The 14086-nt window shown below is 35.5% G+C and overlaps 1 protein-coding gene and 1 long non-coding RNA gene across 2 annotated transcripts; one reads left to right on the top strand and one right to left on the bottom strand.

Moving 5' to 3' along the window:
* The first annotated feature begins 309 nt into the window (after positions 1-309).
* Positions 310-4229, top strand: LOC130726183 (uncharacterized). The gene is made up of 4 exons (XM_057577411.1): positions 310-912; positions 1966-2415; positions 3414-3729; positions 3834-4229. Exons 1-4 carry the CDS (start codon positions 496-498, stop codon positions 3968-3970), a joined length of 1320 nt encoding a protein of 439 aa, XP_057433394.1. The 5' UTR covers positions 310-495; the 3' UTR covers positions 3971-4229.
* Positions 4230-4655: 426 nt separating this feature from the next.
* Positions 4656-8008, bottom strand: LOC130726925 (uncharacterized). Its single transcript, XR_009015052.1, has 2 exons — positions 7489-8008; positions 4656-7363 (listed from the first exon to the last, which is right to left on the bottom strand). It is a non-coding gene; the product is annotated as an uncharacterized LOC130726925 (long non-coding RNA).
* Positions 8009-14086: the final 6078 nt, after the last annotated feature.

Below are 14086 nucleotides of genomic sequence, written 5' to 3'. Positions count from 1 at the left end.
AGGGGTGTGATGAAAAATTAATTCTTGAAAATTGATTGGAATTTTTTTTGGATAAAGACATATTCACTACCAATAGCAATGGTAAATCATTTTACTGCGGATACTCATACTAAATGAAAAATTGATGCTGACCAGTGACCACAAAAGGTTCTCTTATAATACAATAATAACTCAATAAGTGAAAGTGATTGGAATTTAAGGTGAGCTTTAGATGATAGGGATACAATGAAAAATCAATTCTAAAATATAATTTCATAAAACAATTTTTTTATAAAATAAGAAAATTATAATCGAGTACATGAGAGCCAACTTTCTTCTATATTTATAAACCAAAATAGCACTTTAGAACATCCATTTCAATTTTCCAAGTTTAGGCCAAAGCTATTTATACCCAAACAAACACCGCCACATCACACCACAACCGTGATTCCAAACCACCACCACCATTTCCAAACCCATTTCAATCACCATCTTCCTCCATCCATCACCACCACCATGGAGGAATACGAAACCACCACCAAGCAAACCTCCCTCCTAGACAGAAAGCGCAGGTACGACCGCTCCGTCTCCCACGCCAAAGACGAGTTCCAAACCTTCCGATCTTACCTCCGATGGATGTGCGTCGACCAATCCACCCCCTTCACTACCGCACTCTCATGGCTCGTCTTCCTCCTCTTCGCCGTCGCTATCCCGGCCGGGTCACACTTCCTCCTCGCCTGCCCCACCTGCGACGCCAACCACTCCCGCCCTTACGACGCCGTTGTCCAGCTCTCACTCAGCTCCGTCGCGGCGCTCTCGTTCCTCTGCCTCTCCTCCTTCGTCCGGAAGTATGGACTGCGGCGGTTCTTGTTCTTTGATAAGCTCTGTGATGAAAGCGAGACCGTTCGATTGAACTATATGGCACAACTCAATGTATGTCAGTTTTCTCTGTCTTTCAAATTTTTCTCTGTTTTTTTTGTTTTCTGGTTAATTATGTTTGTTTGATGATTGATTATCTTTGACGTTGATTGATAGAGAGAAATCAGGAACTGGTCATTTTTGTTTTGTTCTAAATTTGGTAAATCCGGAAATATAGTTAATTTAAAATTAATGGTTGAAATTCTAGTAATTTTTTTTTTTGAAATGGAAATTCTAGTAATTAACTTCAATAATCTTAATGGCTGAAAATTAAATCAAATAGTTCCACTTTTACCATTAAAGTCATTCAATAGTAGTGATTCCAATAGCATACATTAATATGCGTGATTTTTAATTTGATCAAATATAACTAGTGTGTCAAAGATTTAAAGTTTGTGTGGGTTGTGTAGTGATCTAAGCAGTTTTCTGTAAAATTAGAAAATAAATTATTTTAATCAAATAAAAAACTGTAACTATTTGGTTTTACTTGGAATAACATAATTGAATGTTAGTGTAAACGTGTTTTAGTCTGATAGTGCATTAAAATTATAATCGTGTGTTAATATGTTTTGTGAATTTCTTCTATTTAATAGGGTATAATTTAATTTTAAAATAGTCTATGCTTTTATGTAGTCATAATTTACTAAATGGTTTATACTAATACGATAGCCAAATTAACAATTATATTAGATAAGTACTAAGATCCTCCTATCTTAAAGGTTAGTATATGGACAATGCTAGCTAATTATTACTTAATTTGGTGGGGTTTGTTCATCTGTATTCTATAGAATCAATCAATCAACTAGAAGCATGCAAAGGTTAAGCAAGCTATTCTTTGAGGAATTGGATTAATCTTAAATTTAAACATCATAACATTATGTAGAAATGAAAATGAAAAATCATTTCCATCTCACGTCTCACTTGATTGTGAGATGGAAATTAAATGTGTTACAACAATAACAATCCAAATTTACCATGATGACAATCATAATTCCAGCTCATTTTATTCTCAAAATGTTGAATGCAATTAAAATTTTATTAGCTGATTGTGTTTTTTTGGGGCCACAGAGGTCAGCCAAGATCCTACTAGTATTTGTGGGGCCATGCTTCTTGGCAGAGAGTGGATACCAAATATGGTGGTATGCATCTGGATACTCACAAATCCCCTTCCTTGGTAACGTGTACCTGAGTGATGTAGTAGCGTGCATATTAGAACTCTGCTCCTGGTTGTACCGAACCACAGTGATATTCCTGGTGTGCGTTCTGTTCCGTCTGATCTGCCACCTCCAGATCCTACGGCTGAGGGATTTTGCCAATTACTTCCACGTGGACTCTGACGTGGAGTCTGTGTTGTCGGAGCACTTGAGAATAAGGAGACACCTTCGAATCATAAGCCATAGGTTCCGCGCGTTCATCCTACTCGCGCTGGTGATGGTCACCGGAAGCCAGTTTGCGTGCCTCCTTGTCATAACCCAACATTCAGGAGATGCCAACATCTATAGAACCGGCGAGCTTGCGGTATGTTCTTCTTTCTCTACTTTTTTATTATCTTTGAGCGAGTTTTGATTTCCATTAGTAAATCTTCCAAAATATGTCTTCAGACTTTGGAAAATAGTTAGAATTGGTCTTCGCCACATAAAATGCTCTCAGGTGACTTGTCATGTGCACGGCGGTGCTGGCGTGGCATGACACATTTATTATTAGGAGACCAAAACCAATTTTTTTTTATAATAGGACCTAATCTAAACTTCTTAATTAAAAATTTTAAATCAATTTTTTTTTATCATTGCTAATTATAAACTTTCACATGTGTTGACCTAAGTAAGCTGTACAATGAATGCTGGCAATCTGGCATGGCTATAAAAAGCTTTCATTCTAGGTGCTTGCTGTGGTACCTTAATTTAAATGAGGGTACGGTACCTTAAATGATGTAAAATCTCTTTATTTCCAAATTTTTTAACTTCTAAAAGCCTCTAGCACCATCATTCATGAGCATTTTAGTAGATCATCTCATTATCTTGTCGTTCGCCAGACACCAATTTTCATATCTCACCCTTATTGTGGTCAATGACTCTCTTGTTCTTACATTGCATACATTTCCACTTCAACCACTAGATTTTGACTTAAAAAAAGATGCAACAACCGACATGACATCTAAGATTCCAACAAAAGTTAAAAGGTCTAATCTTCTCTCTTTCTCTACCCTTCAATTTCACAATTTCATATAGTCAGGGTACCGTACCCTAAAGAAATTCAGGGTAGCACAGAATTTACCTTCAACCTATGTCATTTGATGATGATATGTTACAATAATTTTTTCATTTGCTTTACGTGAATCATTTTACAAACTAACACCTGTTAGCTAGCTGTACATACAAAACTGTAACGATTTCAATAAATAATGTTAGATGAAGACGTGCCCATTTCTATGAAATTGTGGCTGTCTTTGATTTTTTTATCATCCATATAATAAATAATTGGGAAAAAAATTAATAAAGTGTTTTATTCTGGTGCAGCTGTGCTCAGTGACTCTCCTTTCTGCGCTGTCCATCTTATTCCGAAGTGCCACCAAGATAACACACAAAGCGCAATCAATCACGGGGCTTGCTGCCAAGTGGCACGTTTGTGCGACGTTGGATTCTTTTGATGGAGTGGGAGAAGGTAACACGTTAACGGCTCAGATTTCCCATGAAAAAATGTTCCCTACTGTGGGAACTGATGGGGAATCAGATACTGATGAAGCAGGAGATGAAGAAGATGAGATTAATACCACCAAGTTAATCCCATCTTATTCTTACAGCACCATCTCATATCATAAGAGAAAAGCTCTTGGTAATTTAATTTTCTCAAATCCTAGTTAATTATGGTTTTTTTATTTGTGGAATTTTAATAATGCAGGTTTTAATTAATAGTTTTTTTGTGATTTTTTTTTGCAGTAAATTACTTTGAGAACAATAGGGCAGGGGTTACAGTATATGGATTTGTGTTGGATAGGAGTACCATCCACACCATATTTGGTGTTGAGCTATCGCTGGTCCTTTGGGTGCTTGGAAAAACAATAGGCATTTCTTGAAGAATCATTATTTGGTTTCACTATAAAGTCTATTAAATATGCAGTATGTGTTTCCGAATGATAGCTTAAATAGTAAGAGTTGATGAATATATTGGTTGAAGAGGGAAAGATCCAGAGATCAATCACCAGAGGATGTAATTTATTTTTCCGATGTCAAAAAATGTAGTATGTGAGTGCCTCATCATTGATCTATTACTCCCAATTTCGACGGCTTATTGCTCAAATGACAAGTTAGTAATCGATCTATCTCTTTTTTCCAGTTAATATTTTATTAATAGATTTTTTTTAAAGAGAAACATATTATTGAATGATATAAAGTCATGAGAACAACATAGAGCAAATTAAAATACAAAGTACACAATTTTAAGGAGGTTGCAAAGTACACAAAATACAAATTTAAATCCCGTGAGCAAAAGGAAAATAAAGATGCTAACATACACTAAGAGCATCTCCAATGGAGGTTGCTTAAACCAGTTGGCGCAGTTAAACAACGTTGCTTATTTTGGAGCACAATTGGAGCAATGTGACATGGCAGTTGGGTTGCTTAAAATTAAGCAACGGTTGCTTATTCTCTTTATTCTTGCTTTTTAATTAAAAAATTATATTTTCTCTTTCATTCATGAACTTGAATAGTGTCATGATCTTGAAATAATATAAATATATGAGGTATAGTGGGATCCAAACAAAAGTAAAATAAACAATCGTGGTTGAAGCGAATTTTGTTTGAGTTGCTTAAATCTTATGTGACAGTCTGGGTCCATCAGAATAGTGTTTAAGCAACCAAACTAGCAACCTTGCATTGTAGATGCTGTAAGGCACATAACAGATTTAAAAGACAAAACAGTAACGGCAATGAAAAGAGAAAACAAACGACAACAATGAAAAAAAAAAGAGAAGGGAATCGTGGATAGTAGCAGCAGACACAACACGCAGCACTACCAGGTCTGGTGAGAATTCATAGTACAACCCATATATTATTTCTTCTGTGGCAACTAGTTTTCGCCAAGTAATCAGCCAAGACATTGAATTCCCTACAGACATGGAAAACACCAACACAATCAACATCTTCCATAAGCATATCAATCAGAATAAGATCATTTAGTAACTTCGAGGAGCGATTTTCTTTGTTTGATACCCAACCAACAGCCAGGGCAGAATCGCTCTTCACAATAATATGCTGCAAATGAAATTCCTTGCAGAATTTTAAAGTATACAAATTGCTTTAAGTTCTGCTTCAAAGGCCCAAAGATCCCCAACAGGTAGAGAGAATAGGCCTCTATGGCGCCTACTGGAGTCCCTCAAACTGCCACCAAAGCCACTCAGCCCTGGGTTGCCAAGCAAAGAGCCATCCACATTGAACTTGAGCAAACCCTCCGGTGGTGGATACCATATCTTGGAACGAGCTTTATCTTTTGTAACAAACAGTCGAAGGTGTGTAAAATTGCAGACAAAATCAGTAGAGGAATAGGGACAATCAGTCCACCAAGCCTTTACCCAACCCATAATTCTAGTCATATGCCAATCTCACAACCTCTGCAGAAAATTGTTCATTTTGAAAAACAACTTTGTTTCTTTCTATCCATAAGGACCAGCAGACAAAGTAAGGTATTAGATCCCAAAGAATTGAATCAGACACTGCTCGTAATTGAGCCCAATCAAGGATTAAATCATGTACCTTCTTGGGGCAGCACCAACTGGTTCCTTTCTCTTGACAAAATGGCAGACCAAATTCTCCAAGAGAAAACACAATGTAACACTAGATGATCTGTGGGTTCTACCAATAACCCACAAATGCTACATTGACCCTCGTTCTCAATATTCACCCCTCTAACAAGTAATTTGGCTTTACTCCAATCTTGTTTACTGAGGCTTGCCACAAGAAGATAGAAACTTTAGGAGGAACAACTTGTTGAAGTTTCTTAGGGATGATCCACGCCTCTGGGCCTAAGATTTGATTCTCCACCTGAGATAATAGGCACTTAACTGTAAAATAACAGTTTCGATCCCCTATCCACATGAGAGTATCTTCCCCCTTAATTGGTAGACTTTACTGAATCAAAGCTTTAAAACGCACCTCCTCATCAAGCTCCCACCCAAAGCACTACCTCCTAAATTCAATGGTCCATGTCCACTTGCGGGAAGCAAAAAAGCCAGCTTCATTCACAATTTCAGCCTTGTTAACTGCTAGTGTAACATGCGTGGGAAGCGCAATTGAAGAGTTGTTTCCAGCGAAGGATCAAGCCAAAAGCGAACACGAGAGCCCTGCCCAACCTTACACAAGAGCTTTCCCCGCGTCAATTTTGCTATGATTGAATCTACTTTCAACGAGTTCACAATGTCTTGAGTCACATAGGATAGGCCTTCACATCTATCAATCAATAAATGAAGACAAAGGAATCTTTCATCCCACTTGTATTTCTTGCACAAAAGCTTTCGCCATAAAGAGTTCGGTTCTTTCCCAAAGCGACATGCCCATTTTAAAATAAGGGCTTTGTTTCTCCAACCCAAGAAACCAAGGCCAAGTCCTCCTAGTTTTTTGCTCTTACAAATTTGTTCCCAAGCCACCTACGGTATGCGACATTGAGCGGATCTATTACCACAAAGGAAGCTCCGCATTAGTTTTTCAAATTCCTCGATCACACCCGCCGGTGCTTTGAAGATCGACATATAATAGACCGGAATTGCCGAGATGACTCACTTTAGCATGACTAGTCTTCCACTCAATGAGAAATAGTTGGATCCCCAGCCTAGCAATTTTTCCCTCATTTTCTAAATCACAACCCCCCAAAACTACTTCCTTTTTTGGGTTTCCTCCTAGCCGTGCTCCTAAATATTCAATAGGAAGGTTCCCCACACTAAGGTTATAGAGATCATCTAGGGCCTGAACCCTTATCTCTTCCACATTACACCCAATCAGCTTCGATTTAGAGAAGTTTACTTTCAAACCCGACATCCAAAGAAATATCTCCAAGGCCATATTTATTCTTTCCAACTGATTCTCCTCACATCACAAAAGATGAGAGTGTCGTCCGCGAACTGTAGATGATTGATGGAAAACCCTTGCCCCACATGAAAACCGCAAGGTATCTCCTCTTCAAGTAGATTAAGCATGCAGGAAAACACATTAACACTAATGTTGAACAAGAGAGGAAATAATGGGTCTCCCTGCCTAAGCTCCTTCTCAATGGAAAAGTAGTCAGTGGGAGAGCCATTAACAAGCACTGCTAAGGTAGTTGTGGACACACAAGCTTGCATCCAAGAAATGCACCGCTTACCAAATCCCATCAGACGCAATGTGTTGTAAAGAAAATCCCACACGATGTTGTCATACGCCTTGGCAAACTCTAGTTTTAATAGAAGGCCCCCCTATTAGCAATATATAGGCCCTTTAACCTATTACAGAAATTTAAAATAATTAATAATTTCTATCTCTCTCTAAATATATAATAATATTTTGAATTAATGTATAAGGTGACAAAAAAATGGCTAGGTTTTTTTTTATAAGAAAATTCACTGACCATTTTGTGCTAGTGAATTTCCTCTCTTACGATTTTTCATCTACCAAAAAACTCTAATCATTATGCAGGTTATGCTTAATTGGGAAGAGAAAAATCATATTTGTACAACTTTCACGCAGTTAATGCACTCAACAACTACATTAAACTGCTTGTCCCTCGTTTTCTCTCTCCTCTAACTTGTAACCTTCACACACACAAATTTTTTTGTAAAATAAAATCATTGCCTTCATCACCTTCACGCACACAGAGAGAGAAAATTTGCATAGAAGAGGAAGATCCCTCTCCTAAACAGCGTGTTCTATAAGATCTCTAGCTTTTGTGGCATAAGCAACAATTGCAAAGTGTGGCATCAGGAAATACCTCTACGGTTGATAAACCGCAACAAAAAATAAGCCATGACCCTAACCTTCTTGATGAAATTGTGGCCTGTTCAAGCGACAGTTATCAAAGAAAGGTGGTTTAAAATGGAAAACCACAGCTTATTAGTATTTGCCACGAATGGATATGCAACGGGTGGGAATCCGTGGCAAAAGCTTACAACAACAGTTTTTTCGCATACTGCTGTTGTTTTCTGGCCATTCCCTATGACCAAATTGGTTGTAGTGAATATAGATCTTAAACCTCAATTTATACATAAAATACAACTACGTAGAAAAAATAATACCCTCAATTTTGAGTTCTCTACAAGAGTATAAGTAACCATTAACTTGACCAAGACAATTTTTTTATCAAAATAATGAAACATTGATGAAGATAAAACAACTTAGAAGATCTTACGAACATATTGTGGAATCAAGGTGCCCTCTAATCGGCGAATAATCTTTAGACTGCTTACCTAATCTCAGCATGTTTCATATTATGTTTCTTTGATTTAACTGGCAGACTTGGGCTTGTACATAATAATACTACATTAATATTGAATATCAGACCTAATTATTATTAGTGGAAATAAATTGTGACCTACTGTATAACATCACGATTAGTTCCCATGGTCAGTTGAGGTAGTTTGAGTTAATTTGAAAGAATTAATGAAAGTGTGAGAGAGAATGTTATAAATAAGACATACTTAGAGAAATAGCATATTTGGGATCATTTGTAATTAGGAATTAGCTCGTGAGAGGTGTCGGGACCCGGAGCAACTTTTACTGTTGTTTCTTTTCTTGAAAAGCATCAGTTTTCTTCTTATCGTCTTCACATCATGAATTTATCACATACCTTTACATCAAATTAATACAACATTATATGCCTCATTATATTACACTTTACTATTACTCTTTCCTTAGCTAAATCCTATTACTTCTATGATAAATTTTTAATTGCCTCCATTGAATTTGTCACAAAACCAAATTATCAGAAAAGTTGTTACATCTAGCCTATGAATGGTTTCATCGCAAATATATTATTTCATGCTAGGGCCTTTCTGTCATGAAGTATGAGCAACATATAGGCAGTTTTACCTGTTACAAAAATTTAAAATTAATTAATAATTTTCTGTTATACACAAATTCCAATAACGTCATTGACAAGGAATCTAGGATAACAAATGATAACAGCACAAACTCATAAGATTTAAACAACAAAAGATACATATCTTGCACCAATATTTTTTAAATTCTTAGAAATTCAAAAAAATACAAATATGACATCATCATATGAATAATGGGAGTCCGAAAACCAAAATCAGAGTATCATCAGATTGAGCTTTACATGAACCCAAATTAACACAATCCATTCACCATTCTCCTTCATGAGCAGTGAAAAAGGACCCAAATTCTAGTGTGTTCCTCCAAAATCGTCTAACAACATTATAAACTTTCACAAAGAGGGAGGGAAATTTTTCCCTGAAGTACTTATCTATAACAGCGGGAGACGATCCACCCATTATCATTTGGATTTTATGTTCTTATATCTCTCTAAATATATAATAATAATTTTGTAATTAATGTATAAGGTGACAAAAAAAATGTTCAGTGAATTTTCTCTCTTACTATTTTTCATCTACCAAAAAACTATCATCATTATGCAGTTTACGCTTAATTCAGAAAAGAAAAATCATATTTGTACAGCTTTCACGCAATTAATGCACTCAACAACTACATTAAACAGTGTGACCCCCGTTTCCTCTCTCCTTTAACCCGTCACCTTCATGCAAAGAAATTTTTCTGTAAAATAAAATCACTCCCCTCATCACCTTCGCGCACGCAAAACCAAATTATCAGAAAAGTTGTACATCTAGCCTACGAATGGTTTCATCCCTAATATATTTTCTCATGCTAGAGCCTTTCTGTTATGAAGTATGAGCAATATAGGTCATTTTACTTGTTATAGAAATTTAAAATTAATTAATAATTATTAAATAGTTGACCCCAACTATGGGGTGGAACTCTACATACCATGCCAAAGATACGGTCAACCATAAGATAATTATCAACATAACCCATATGTTTAATCATTTTTCACTAAAAGAACTCATATAGGGCAGTATAAATGGGAATTGAAAACCATATGAAAACTTGTACACAAAATAAGTTTTTAACATAGAAAAAGCAGTCACATGTTGAAAACAAATGAACTGATGGATTATTCTTTACAAATAACAGATAAATAATTAACTGATCTTGAAATCACATGAAAAAATGTTGAATTAACTAGCTTGAGAATCCATATCACAACTGAAGAACAATAACACAACATCAAGAAAGAAAATTTCATACAAATATCATAAGAAAGTACCTTCTCTTTATCTTTCTTCTCCTCATCAGCACAAGGGCCACACTTCTCCTCACTATCGAGACCAGGCATCTGCTGGAGGTGATCAATAATTAATCAAAGAAAAATCAACATCACTAATCTTAAAATCATAAGTAGTTGGTCCATTTTATGATACATTACACATATGATGTCCAAAGGTTAACCATAAAACAATTCTTAACATGATTCCGATCTTTCATTAATTTTCCAAGAAACTCAAATAGGGCAAATAAATGGAGCAGAAAACCATATAATGACTTATCTATAAAATAACGTTTGTCAAACCGAGAAACCAGGTACATTGAAAACATATAGATTTCTGGAATAATCTTCACAAATAAAAGATATATAAATAATGACTTCAAAGAATGTTGAACTAACTAGCTTCAAATTCATATCAAAAGTTAAGAACACACACTTCAAGAAAAAAAGTTAACAACATCAGATTACCTTCTTTTTATCTTTCTTCTCTTCAGAATCAGAACCACCTTCTCTCTTTCTACTGGCACCGACTATCTACTACAGATGATCAATAATCAACCGAAGACAAATCAACATACTATTAAATGGTTGGTCAACATTAGGGCATACTACTTTGGATGCCAAAAGATACGGTTGACAATAAAATAATTTTTCACCAATTATGATCTTTTATTTCTTTTACTCAAGTAGGTCAAATAAATTGACAGAATAAGTGGGAGCCAAAAAACACATAAAGACTACCAGGTATAGGTCAAACAAAAATGAGAACGCCATTATTTGTATTGTTTAGGGGGATGATAGGAGACTGAAAAGTACCTCCTTCATCTTGTATTTAATATATTTGCCACGGTTTTTTCGCATACAACCGTTGTTTTCTGGTCGTTCCCTAAGACGGAATTTGTTGTAGTGAATATTGATCTTAAACCGCAAGTTATACAAAATACAACTACGTATAGGAAACAATACTCTCAATTTTGAGTTCTCTACAAGAGTACAAGTAACCAGTAACTTAACCAAGACAAATTTCTTACTAACATAATAAAATCATTGTTAAGAGTTAAAACATCTTAGAAGATCTTCCAAATATATTATGGAATCAAATAACCCTATAATCGGCGAATAATCTTTAGATTGCTTACCTAAATTCAACATGTTTCATATTATGTTTCTTTCATTAAACTGATAGACATGGGTTTGTACTTAGTAATACTACATTAATATTGAATATAAGACCTAATTATTATTAGTGCAAATAAATTGTCACTTACTGTATAACATAATGATTGGTTCCCACGGTTAGTTAGTAATTTAGTTAGTTAGTTGAGGTAGTTTGAGTTAATTTGAAAGAATTGGTGTGAGTGTGAGTGTGAGAGCGAATGTTATAAATATGACATACTTAGAGAAATAGCACATTTGGGATCATTTGTAATTAGGAATTATATATGGAGAGGTGCTGAGACCCGGAGCAACTTTTACCATTGTAGTTTCTTTTCTTGAAAAGCATCAGTTTTATTCTTATCGGTTGGTTAATTCCCACCACATCATGAATTCATCAGACACTACATCTACATCAAATTAATACAACATCATTTGCTTCATTATATTACACTTTACTATTACTCTTTCCTTAGCTAAACCACTTCTCTGATAAATTTTCAATAGCCTCCATTCAATTTGACACAAAACCAAATTATCAGAAAAGTTGTTACAACAAAGCTAGGAACGGTCTTAATATACTCTCTCATGCTAGAGCATGTCTATCATTAAGTATGAGCAATATATAGGCCCTTTTACCGGTTACGGAAATTTAACCTAATTAATAATTTCAATGTCTCTCTAAATATATAATAATAATTTTGTAATTAATGAGTTTCCTCTCCTACATAAAAATTCAAAAATATAAATAGGAAATTAAATAAACCAATCCGGGCCTAAAACATGTGAGGTGTGTGTGAATATATTTGACTTTCAAAAAACCAATTGGTAATAACCGATCCACTCACGCACACGATACACACTAGCTCCTTGCACTAGCTCCTTGCAAATTCTCTTAGCAGGTTTCCTTTTTCTCTAAGACTTTGACCACCATTTTTGTTTATTGTTTCTTTATTCTCTTCTCACTAGAATGTCACTCACCGACTCTTGATTTTACCACTCACAGACACAGTGATCACATCATGACAGGCGGCACAAGTGGTTGCAAATTAAGAAAGAAGCAGAACCATGTCATGTCTTTCGAAAATTTCCATAAGTATACCTATTGTCGCAAGAAGAGGCCAACTTATGCAGCAGCAATTGCATGCCGTGCAGAGGATCTGAACCGTGAAAGGGAAGAGGCTGAAGAACGTGAGCTCAAGAAGAAGAAGAAGTAGAGCAAGAAAAAGACAGTTAGAGGCACTTCTTCATCCAAGAAGAAGATGGTGCACTCACTGCCATGTAGTGTACCCAACCATGGAGGAGGCACAAATGTCACTATTTTGCAGGTAGTGCTTAATTGATAAAAGATAACTCTTATGTGTACAACTTTCTTTCTGAAGGTAAGCGCACAATTATTGCACACAAAATGTCAGTTCATTTCTTCCGTGGGAAAATCTCTCATCAAAACTACGAGCCCTATTAGATCTCTCGTTTTCTCTCCCCTCTAACCCCATCGAAGAGATCCTCGAGGGTGCGGCAGGTGTCATTGTGCTACAAACTCAATTATGCACGACATAGGTATTGGAAAGAAAAAAAATCATTACCCTCATCTCCTTCACTCACACAGAGTGAAAATTTTCTAGAAATCACATAAGAAGTATAGGAACCTATATAAAGCACAGAAGAGGAAAATCTCATCAAAACAGCGAGTCCTATTAGATCTCTCGTTTTCTCTCTCCTCTAACCCCATCGAAGAGATCCTTGCGGGTGCGGCAGGTGTCGTTGTGCTACAAACTCAATTATGCTCAACTCAATTAATAATGCAGGCTTTAATTAATTATTTTTTTGTGATTTTTGCAGTAAATTACTTTGAGAACAATAGGGCAGGGGTTACGGTATATGGATTTGTGTTGGATAGGAGTACCATCCACACCATATTTGGTGTTGAGCTATCGCTGGTCCTTTGGGCGTGCTTGGAAAAACCATAGGCATTTCTTGAAGAATCATTATTTGGTTAACTTCATACTAGCCTGTGAACCATAAGTATGTACCTTATCATTGATCTATAGTGGCCTCAATTGCCGGCTGCTTATTGTTCAATTTTTTGAGAAGTTAGAAATGTATCTCTTTTTTTTTCCGGATGATTTCTTTAATAGCAATAAAAATATTTTATCTATAGTTACTACTTAAAGGTTTGGTTTTTTTTTTTTTGTATTAAAAGTTTGGTTTATGTTGACGACATGGGTGGCTAAATTTTTGTTTTGATATTAGTTGTATTAAAAGAGCTTTAATTATTTTGGCTTAGCGTTAACATCTATTTGCACCAAATATCCAAACATATAATCTTCCTCCTTTAGCTACTTTGCACTCATAGCATACACAAGAATTAAAAAAAAAAAGTAAGTATATCCCTCAATTGGATTAGGTCTTTCACTTTAGAGTATAAAGTAAACTATCTTAACTATTGGCTAGAAAATAAATGATTGAGATTTAAAGAACATAATTTATAATACATGTGCAATTATATGATCATAATCACAAACGTTGATCAACGGTCATCATAGCCTATTTTACCCTCTTAAGTGATCTTTCACGTCAAAGTAAGTATATCCCTCAATTGGATTAGGTTTCTCTAAAGTGAGTCTTTCACTTTAGAGTATAAAGTAAACTATCTTAACTATTGGCTAGAAAATAAATGATTGAGATTTAAAGAACATAATTTATAAAA

Source organism: Lotus japonicus, chromosome 6 (assembly GCF_012489685.1).
Source record: "Lotus japonicus ecotype B-129 chromosome 6, LjGifu_v1.2".
Taxonomy (NCBI): Eukaryota; Viridiplantae; Streptophyta; class Magnoliopsida; order Fabales; family Fabaceae; genus Lotus; species Lotus japonicus.
The sequence above is the reverse complement of the archived record's forward strand: the minus strand, read 5'-3'. Positions and strand labels throughout refer to the sequence as shown.

What these genes read in the sequence shown, in the direction of transcription:
- LOC130726183 (XM_057577411.1), top strand. Translation starts at nt 496, where the DNA reads ATGGAGGAATACGAAACCACCACCAAGCAAACCTCCCTCCTAGACAGA. An exon ending in ATAGAACCGGCGAGCTTGCG is followed by an intron (nt 2,416 to 3,413) that starts GTATGTTCTTCT and finishes ATTCTGGTGCAG; the next exon opens with CTGTGCTCAGTGACTCTCCT. An exon ending in TCATAAGAGAAAAGCTCTTG is followed by an intron (nt 3,730 to 3,833) that starts GTAATTTAATTT and finishes TTTTTTTTGCAG; the next exon opens with TAAATTACTTTGAGAACAAT.